The following is a 10,280-nucleotide window of genomic DNA, read 5'->3' as shown; positions in this document are numbered from 1 at the left end:
CTCCCCGGCACCCGCTCCCGCCCGGCCCGGGGCTGAGGGGGCTTCCCGCGGCGGCGGTGAGAAGCGCCCACCGCCCACTCCTCGCGCCGCCGGGGGCGTGGGGGGGGGGGGGGTGTTGCGCGGACGCGCGTGCGCGGGGCGGGGCGGGGGCGGGGCGTGCGGCGCCGCCGCGGAGAAAGCGGCGCTAGCGGCGGCGTCGGGCGTGCGCAGCCATGAGCGGCGGGGCGGGGACTGGCGGCCGCGGCGTGTGAGGGGTTCGGCGGGGCGGGGGGGTCCCCTCCCTGCCTTCCCCCCTCCCCGTCCGTCCCTGCCTGCCTGCCTCCCTCCCCGCGGAGCGATGGTGCCGGGGTGCCGGGGCGGGGGCCGCGAGCCCGGCGGGAGGCGGCGGCGGCGGGGCCGGCCCCTTTCGGCGCCGGGGGAGGCGGGCGCGGGGCGGCGGCCGTCGTCGTCGTCGTGCCGGGTGAGGGGCCCGCGCCGCCATCTCCTCCGCCTCCTGCCGCTGCTGCTGCTTCTGCCCGCCGGCGCCGAGGGCCAGGCCGGCCCCAGCTCCGGCCCGCACGCCGCGGGGCCCCCGGACTGGCCCCCCGCCGGCCCCGGGCCCAGCCTCAGCCTCTACCTGAGCGAGGAGGAGGTGCGCCGGCTGATCGGTGAGTGCGGGCCGGGGCCGGGGCCGCGCCAGGCCCGGCGGCGGGGCGATCTGTGGGGTAGGGGCCGGGGGGAGACGGGGGCCTGTGGGGCTGGGGAAGGGGTGTGGGGCCAGGGGCTGGGGGGTGGGGAGGGGAGCGTGGGGATCTGTGGGACTGAGGTGGTGTTGGGGGTCCGGGCGTGCAAAAGCGGATGAGGGGAGTTCTGTGGGGTTGGGGTGGCAGTTTGGGGGTCTGGAAGAGGATGGGGGAGTCTGTGGGACTGGGGTGGGGATGGTGGGAGTCAGTGGGACTGGAGGACTGGGGTGGTGGCTGTGGGGGTCCAGGAGGCAGTGGGGATGTCTGTGAGACTCTTGTGAGGGTGGCAGGTCTGAGGGTGCAGGGGAGGATGGAGAGGGCTGTGAGCGGGGATGGAGGACCTGGGGCTCAGGAGAGGATGGGGGCTATGTGACTGGGGTGGGGTTGGGTGAATCTGGGGATCTGCGTGGGCTTTTGTAGGACTGGGGGAGCAGGGGGTCGTGGGCAGAATGGAGGAGTCTGAGGACTCAGGAAAGAGTCGGTGTGCTGCCTTGTGTGTGTGTGGTTGGGGGAAGAAAAGGGTCCTGGGCTTTACCCTAATGGTGAGGGCTTCCCTAGGTTCAAGTGGGTGGGGATGGTGCCCCGTGGGAGCAGGGTAAGCCTTGGAAGAGGTGGGGTCAGGCCCGTGATTTAATTAGAGAGGCGAGTGACATTCAGAGGGCAGAGAGGAGACCTGGCGATAATTGGGTGCGTGTGTGAAAGGAATCTTAATTTCTAGGCAGACTGACAATTGCTGCACAAGTACTTGGAGACAGTTCATGAAGTCCCCCATCTGGGCTGCTACGGAAGGCTTGCGCCGTAGTTTTGTGCGTGGAGAGTCTCTGATTTAAACAAAGATTTGTTTTCTGTAGGCTTTGGCTTGCTTAGGCTCTTGTTTGGAGTTGGTGGCTGGAGTCTCAAAACAAAGATGTTGGTATCCCCAGTGATTTGTTTTTCAGCAAGTGTCCTGTATCTCTATAAGCTGAAAAATGAGCAGTGCAAGACTTTATTTGCATCGAATAGACAAAATAAAAATATCTCCAGTTAATTTGAACTCTGTAAGCACGTAGCTGACCAAAGTCAGGGGACCCGGCAAGTGAATAACACTGTAAACACTTTTTCCCTTATGGCTTGCTCTGGTGATTAGCGTTCTGTTGCCGTCATTTTTACATTGCATGTGCTTGCTGCCAGATGCTCTGTTACAGATAGAGGATAAAAATGTCAGGCTTGCTGTTTAGCTGAGTTTCTAAACAAGTAGTTGATCTTGGAAATACTGAATGGTAAGGTTTGAGCTATCCCACGTCTAGCACCTGAAATCTATATTAGTTGGATTTGCTCAGACTTCCATGGTCCACTAGCATAATTATTCATGATTAAGTAGCAACTGAGGAGGGAAGATCTGCTGCTGTTATTATTTTTTTAAGTTAAATTGCATCCCGTAACCTCCCTTATGGGTGTCTATTGCTAACGTGGCTAAAGTCACTTATTACTCAAGCTGTCTGTAGCTGTTCTATATCACTGTAAGTATCTGAGACTTAATGATCTGTTCTGCTTCTGGCGACCCCAAAGGCTTGGGTAAACTGGAGTCTAATGTGCCGATAAACTGGCACTTTTTTCAGTTAGTGGCATTCAGATCACTAGAAATCTGTTGTAAACTAAACTTTCAGGATCTACCTTGTGTTGTTGGCATGAGCAGATTTAATTTTAGGGGTGTCCTTTACATGTACTAACTGTTGTAAGTAATGTGTAGTTTCACGAGGCATCTAGACACAGGCAATCAAATCTCCAGTAACTTTATGTATTCCTCTGGCAGAAGAAAGTCCAAAAGGATGGACAGGTTTGTTCCGGTTCTTCACACTTCTGAAAACAAAACAAGCTATTTTAAAATGTTCAGTTTTGTAGTATCTGAATTGTGTGTACATACAGTCAAGTTTATGGTTTAAGCGCTGCTATGGGTGTGCATGAACTTTCAAAGAGCAGGGAGGTGTTTCAGCTTCTGTAATTTCTTCGAGGAAAGCCATGGTTCAGTGGATGCTAGAATAGTCATTCACAGCTGATAGAAAAATGGTGTTGCTTGTGAATTGAACCGTTAGGTTCAGTGAAGCTGCTAATATAAACATAGAAGCTAGTTTCACCTTTTGTTTCTAAACAAAGTCTGTCTCTGCTACTGTCTTGCTGTGGTTGAACAGAAAACTCTTAAGACTTTCTGAAGTGCTCATAAACCCAAATGTTGACACGGAGTTACTGCAGCCTGTGGTGTGTTTTCATGCTTTTTAATATCGTCTCCATACATCTTTAGATCACAAATTTGATTTGGAACAAATGTAAGCGCACGATTGTGTGTCTGTTGAATCAGCCATAGACAGTGGTATGGTGCGTCCTCCGTGGAAAGCTGGAGCATCCGCAGGGTCTGGTGTAAGGTCTGCAGGGCCATACCCACGCGTAGTCTCTCCACCAGTGAGGCTGTACCAGTTCAGTGGCACATTGCAGTGCTTCTGCTGTCCTCAAAACCAGAGTTTGGTGTCTTACGGAACCATGGCCTGTGTTTCTAATTAGGTTGTGGCTCTTGTAAATGAAATAGTGACTTGCTTAAGATTATTTGTGGCTGCTGTTCTTTCTGTGGCATGGAGGCAGGACAGATACTATGGTTTATAGTGAAAACTGCCTGCTACTTTCCTGTGTGCTTATGCCAGATTTCTACCGTTAGGCTATGTGATTCTGACCATGTGTCTGCCTTAGGAGGCATTGTTTTGAAATCTTCAGAACTTTACAGAGAAGAAAACTAGAGAAAACTGGCTCGTCTTGTTGTGTGAGATGGATTTTTATTTTGAAAAGCTGCAGAGTTCTCATGATCTGAAAGCAGGACTTGCTATATGGCAGGCAGATGGTCTCTCCGTCAGAAATATCTCTTGCCATTCCCGTGGAAAATGTTCACAGCCATCCAAACTCTAAGCCTGTGGGGGAAAAAAAAAATTGTGGTTTTCACATACTTGAATGTGTCAGATTCCACTCGCACGAGGCAGGATTCAGCGATAGATGGGATAAAGGTAGAGAGAGAGACAGGACTTAGTCAAGGGGACTTGATTTAGACGACTTCAGCGATGGCAGTGGGAGCCAGAGGTGTTTGAGTGAGAGCAGGGGTGAGGTACAGGGTGATGGAGAGTCGGGGAGGAGGAAGAGAAGCGCTGCTTGCTGGGGAGAGGCATCCAGAGCACCACAACCCTTGTTAGGGGTGTCTGTGAACTCTCTCGGCACCGTGATCCATAGCTTTTTGGAGTTGGTTCGTATGGAGAATCTTTTTTGGGCCTGCGCATAAACCTGAAGAAAGTAGTGTTAGTCTTACGGAGTGGCTAACTATATAGGCATGATAACACCACCTGATCGTATTACTCTTTTCCAGCGACCGCCCTGTGATGCTAAACACGCAGGGCAGATGGTGTTAAATTAGTAATGAGTTATTCAGTAGAAGGTCTGTACTTGATTTAGTGATTTTCATTCAAATTTTCCTATGAAATCAGAATGTGGTGTTTGCCCAATGTTGAAATGCTCCATTGATCTGCTTTTCACAGGATCCTGTGATATGAAGGCACATGTATCCTTGCTTTGCAGGTAATGAACTAAGGTTTAGAGAATAAGGTAAAAAATACCCATTAATATTAGGTAGCTAGCTTTAATAATTAAGGATTTGATCTGGTCTATTTAAAGTACATAGCATTATTTAGCACTTAATGCATTCATGGTATATCTCTTAGACCTTCAGCTGTGAGTTCCCAGCAGTTCTGCAGCTCAGCCTCACAGGAGACCTCTGGTTATACCCTCCGAGCACAAGGACCAGAATCAATAGCTGCCTGTGAAAACTTGGCGTAAGCAGTTTTTCTTGTGTCGCAGGCAGTTCTTTTGCAGCATTCGTGAGATAGCACCTAATTGTTCATGGCAGCAACGAGATGCTTAAGCAGCAAGGACAATCCTTTCTGTTCTTGCAGGTTGGTTGTTTTGGGTTTTTTTTGGTAGACTACGTATCTTTCAGCTGTTGGTCTTGTGGATAGCTCTCCTCATTGCATGGCTCTGGCTCTTTTTAGAGACAGGTCTAGCCTGAAGGCTAAATGAGACTTTAGTCCCATGAAGGAAAAATACCATGTTATCACGTAACTAAGGGTTATCATAGTGTGTACATATGGGGGGCTAAATTAGAATTGCAGGAGAATCTTGACGTCAGAAGTCCTTCAATGTTTGCATTGAGTTCGCAAACTTAGTATTCTTTGGCCTAGTTTCTTCTGAGTAATCATATTGAATGCCGTCTTCTGTTGGTTTTATATTTGCACTTGCTTAATTACAGAGCTAAATTAATTTAACACTTATGTGACTTTTTCTTACGTGTTCTAGAATTTCATTTGAAGCCAGTGTGCAGCTTACTAAAATGAGTTGTCTGGTTGTAAGACACAGAAGCTATTATACCAGAGGGTGGGTTGGTTGGTTGTTTTTTAAATTGTACAGGTGACTCGGAGTGGCTGAGGTTGGCAGGGACCTCTGGAGGTCATCTGGTCCAGCCCCCTGCTCAGGCACGGCTACCTAGAGCTGGTTGTCCAGCAGCTTTTGAACATCTCCAAGGATGGAGACTCCACCACCTCTGTGGGCAACCTGTGCCAGTGCTCAGTCACCGTTGCAGTAGAAGAGGTTTTTCCTGATGTTCAGACAGACCCTCCTGTGTTTCAGTTTGTGCCTGTTGCTCCTGGTCCTGTCACCGGGCACCACTGAGAAGAGCCGGGCTCTGTCCTCTTTGCACACACCTTCAGATATTTATCAACATTGACGATATCCCCTGAGCCTTCTCTCCTCCAGGCTGAACAGCCCCAGCTTTCTCAGCCTCTCCTCATAGGAGAGGTGCTCCAGTCCCTTTAATCATCTTTGTGGTCCTTTGCTGGACTCTCTCCAGGAGCTCCGTGTCTCTTGTTTTGAGGAGCCCAGCACTGGACCCAGTACTCCAGGTGTGGCCTCACCAGGGCTGAGCAGAGCCCTGGTAAATTATAGACCGAATGCAGCTTTGTGAACTTCAGATGGAGACTAAACATCTCCTACTTAATGCAGCAGTTGATCAAATGGTGTTTTAATTTTATAGTGTGGAACAGCTTTCTTAATGTCACTGTTTTGGGGAGTTAGCAACAGGACTTCACGTCAAAAGTGCTTTATGGTGCTTGCACTGCATTTGTAGCGACTGGAAATCCTGTTGTTCCTTTGTCTGTCGCCTGGTTAGTCGTCCCTGTTACGAAAGGGAGCTGAAAATCAGTGTGCTGGGATCAGCTGGATGTTCAAATTATTGAAAAGTTGAAGTATTTCTTTCTTGTGATTCTTGAAGTGCTTCAGGGCCTTGTTAAAAGCCTACCTACGCTTGTCTTTGACAGCATCGCTACCTAGACCACCACCAGTGAGCTACTGCTGTGAGTTTTGTTAGTAGCACCGAAGATAAAGTGAGATGGGTAACTTAGAGGTGCTTGTACGTGGTGCCTCTTTAGGACAGAAAAAGTACAGCAAAGAGCCTCTGTGTAGCTGCAGGAGGATGAATGAGATGTCCACTGAAGAGCAGATGTTTGAGTACCCTAAGGTCTTGAAGCAAGTGTCTATGTGGTACGTGACCTACAGCTCAGAATCTGGTTCTGTTGTATACATGTTCTTAAAACTTTGTTTTCTAGCTTTTAAGTGGTTGACTCCGAAGAACGGTAGCTTTTTGCATGCTGTGTGCAAAAATAAGTATTGTGTTGCTATGGTCCACACGCCTGTCTTTGCAGAAGTGCAAAAACCTGCATGTTAATGCTTCATTTTACCATTCGAAAGGGACTTAAAGATTACTGTAGGTGCACACAGCTGAATGGAAAGCAAGCTTCTATTCTTGACAGATGCCGTGCACTGTAACAAAACTGAATTGCTGATGACGGCCTGAAAATATTCTGATATATTCCACTTAATTGGAAGCGCTGTTTTTAGGAAAATTATTTTATTACCTTGCCCTGTAAAGCCCTTTAGCCTAGTGATAGTCCGTGATTGGTGCTTATTAGACGGGCTTTTTAGTGTTGCAGGCGAATGTCACTCAAGTCCGCGTTGGAGAAATGGAGGGATTAAGGCTGGCAGGGCGTTTGGAGGGTGCATGCAGCAACATCTGGCCGCTTGCAAGCTGCAGCAGGTTGCGACAAGTTACTTGCATCGCCGAGTTGAGCAATCTGTTTTCGTTTTGGAGCCTTTCAGTGTGCTTGGATGCTTGTCTGTTTGATTTACTGAGTACCACGGTTCATGTCAATATTGTTTTGAGGTTTATGAGAACAAGCCGCATTTGGAGTTTCTCTGCCCTTTTCCATTCTATTACCTCACTTTTAATTTGCAAAGGTCAAATAGCGTGTGGATAGCTGTTTCTTCAGAGGTGCCTGTAGTCATATCAACACACTGCAATATTTGTAATGCTTGCAAACTGGCAGAAGAATATGCTTCTAGAAGTTTGAAATAGCCTGTGGAAGGCCATTGGGAGTGACGCCAGTGGAGGCAGCTTCTAGCCTGCGTTAGGATTGCTTTGAAATAATTCATTCTGTGTGACTGCCATAAGAGGGAAGTCCGGGAAATACTTAAGTCCTTGTGTGTATTGATCTACTTGGCGTTGCTGAGATGGGTGATTGATTTCTGCGGCGTGCTATATCACACCAGCTTATGTGTTGGGATTTAAAAATGCTGGGGGCTGCGTCTGAATCCTACCCAGAGAAAGCAATTTGCTTCTGCAAATTGGCTGCTCAGGAGGGACTGCATGGGCAGCAGGCGGCTTGGCTTCCTCGTGCGGCTCTCTGTCTGCACGCAGCCCTGGGAGGAAGCAGCCATTTCAGCTCCCGAGAGGCCAAGGTCTGTCTAGTGATAAATGTTTGTGGCTCTTGTAACATTTGTGTGTCAGGGACTTGGAAGAAATCTGACCTCTGAGACTGAAGGCTAGCCTGATGGGGGGGGGGGGGGTGGAAATCCCAAAGCTGCATTCCTCACTGCTGTGATTTTACACCTGTGTTCTGTTTGACAGTATCTTATTTATCACTGTTGATTGTTTGGCCTCTTTGAATACATGCTCTCTTTCTCCCTCCAGTGCATGGACAGAATGGGAGCAAGAGAGAGGAAATGGAGGCAAAGAGCTCCCTGCATGCATGAGAAAAGCCAGCAAGAAGGGCTCAGATACTGGGAGGAAGGCAGGGACTGAAACTGTTCCTAGACACCACCTGGGCAGAGGGAAATACAAGAGATAAGGATCATGCTCACAGGCATGAAAAATCCCAGGGTGGCATTTTCCTGAGAGTGGGAGCTGTGGAGGCAGCTATACTGCACACTCTGGTGTGTGGGTACTTCAAAAGATGACGTATTTGGGAAAGTCTTGTGTTTTTCTCCTCCCCTTCTGCTATTCAGCGTTGTGTTCAGATACTGGAAAAGCTGAATTAATGAGACAGATTCCAAATGTATCTTGGTTCACAGTTGTTCTAAGCTCTAGCGAAATGGGGTTGCTTGATGACTAATTCCTACCTAAAACTATCCAGACTGAAATATCACTGAGGCTCCTACTTTTCTTGCAGTGGAAGGCTCTTTAGTTAGAGGCTATTCCTCTAGTAACTTAGTGTGCAGTATTAAAATCGTACTTGAGGTCTCAACTGTGAAAGCAGGGAGTGCGTAAAGGGTGAAGTGCATTTAATGAGTTGTGCCTGATGAATTGATTTTTTTTTTCCTTTTTTTCCCCTCCCGAATGGCAGCAGCACCAGCAGATCCCATGTAAGAATGAATGCTAACACTCTCTGAAAAAGCCTTGTGGCGGTACAAAGGGCGCAATGGTAGAGGCTTCAAACGCATTATTTCTCTTCCATCTCTGCCTTTGTCCTTCTTTCAAGCGGATAACTCACATATTTGCACTGACTGCTTTGGAGATCTGGGAGCAGAAGCAACAGCATGAAACTAATGTGATGCTTTAGAATTTCGCTGCCACTTACTGTGTGTTGAATAGCCGTAATTAAATTAACCAGTATATTGATTTCACCGTGCTGCTTGGGAAAGATAAGAGCAGTAACTTAAGCGTTGGAGCTGCTGTTTAGTAGGCTTGAAAAGCTGCAGCCGCTCAGAATACGTAATGCCAGTGGTACCAGTGAAGCTGAGCAGGTTGATAAACTAAAGACGGTTATCCTCTCAGAACTGTTTTAGCCTTTATGAAGTTAGTTGGTGGCCTTGTAGAGTAATTCCTAATAAAAGAAAAAAATACTAAGTTCCGTGGCTTTCCTGAGTGCAGAGATTGCCACAGAAGAGAGTAGTCCTGTTTTAGTTCGTGTGAAGCTTGGTTTTGTGTTAAACAATTCGTGTCGCTGTGATGGAAGTCTTCCAAAGCGTCTCAGCAGATGTGAAGAGTGCATTATCCCTTCAGCAGTCCCGTCGGTCACAGAACTAGAAGCATGAGTTTCAAGGCTGAGGGGTCTGATGCACTGAGGGAGGGGGGTGTGTGGTTTTTTTAAAATTTTTTTTTTTGTACTCAGTTGGGTACTTGTTACTGAAATAGTCCTGGCCGCTGGCAGGGACACCGTTCTAAAGGTGACTTACGCTGTTGTACCTTATGGTCTTGCCTACAGGGATAACTGAATCGACATATGGGTGCATTACTATAAAAAAAAAATAAAATGAAGTGGCACAACTTCTGTGGGTAGGTGACACTAAAGTACTGCACATGCACGTTATTCATGGGTCCAAATGATGTCTGACGTACCTTTGTTAGGTGATTGAGTTTTGGCGGGGGAGATCACAGCAGTTCAGTTCAAAATCTTTGTGACACTAGTAAGCACTTGATCTGAACTTATTTTATTTCGAGGTGTGTGCTCTTGGGTGACTGGTTCACGTGGATGAAACCTTTCTTTTTGTTTTCTATTCTCAGTGTTTACTTTCATTCTAATTCAAAAGGAGCATCAAACTTCATGGTGCAATAATTGAAACATTTGCCATTACTGATAAGTTAAATTTTTATTTCATAAATTTACCTAACTATTCTGTGTGCTAAGAGTACAGTTGTTTAATTTGCTCATTAAAGTTAGCTTTATTTTTTTTATATCATAGAGTTCCCTTTCGATTGCCTCCAACCCTGTATCTGCACCATTCCTATTCCCATCTGTCCCATTTCCCCTTGCCCGCTGTGTAGGTCACTGGTACTCATTTTCCTCTGCCTTCAAGTACCAGTCTCATGCATTTCTACTGCATCTTTCGTTTGGAGTCAGCCCTTCGGGTAACTCACGTGCACTGTTCTGGCTATTAATAGGAAAGTGACTGCTGGTTTTGTTGGGAATTTTACTAGTTTTTTTTCCTTTTTAAGTTTCAAATGGGCAAATTTCATTTAGAAGGTGTTCTCAGGAGCAGAGTTTACTTGTATTCTGCTCTGAGGTAAAATACGTGTTGTTGGTTTGTGTAGTTGTTTGTTTTGTTTTGTTTCTTTTCCCTGTTAAGGAGAGTGTCGTCCTCTAACCATTTTCACAGTGGTCTTTATATCCTACCTATCAGAAAAATGAAGATTTTTCTGTAGGTGAAGAAGAGAAGAATAAG

The 10,280-nt window shown here is 47.5% G+C and overlaps 1 protein-coding gene across 2 annotated transcripts in view; it reads left to right on the top strand.

The window, feature by feature from the left end:
* The first annotated feature begins 303 nt into the window (after positions 1–303).
* Positions 304–10,280, top strand: part of RYK (receptor like tyrosine kinase) — a 65,349-nt gene continuing 55,372 nt past the window's right edge. For both annotated transcript variants that reach the window (XM_050902273.1, XM_050902274.1), the window contains exon 1: positions 304–647. In XM_050902273.1, the coding sequence (XP_050758230.1) occupies positions 338–647 (310 nt within the window). In that variant the 5' untranslated portion in view covers positions 304–337. The remainder of the gene's footprint in view (positions 648–10,280) is intronic.

Source organism: Gymnogyps californianus, chromosome 10, assembly GCF_018139145.2.
Source record: "Gymnogyps californianus isolate 813 chromosome 10, ASM1813914v2, whole genome shotgun sequence".
In the NCBI taxonomy this organism is placed as follows: Eukaryota; Metazoa; Chordata; class Aves; order Accipitriformes; family Cathartidae; genus Gymnogyps; species Gymnogyps californianus.
This window is presented reverse-complemented; position numbering and strand designations above follow the sequence as displayed.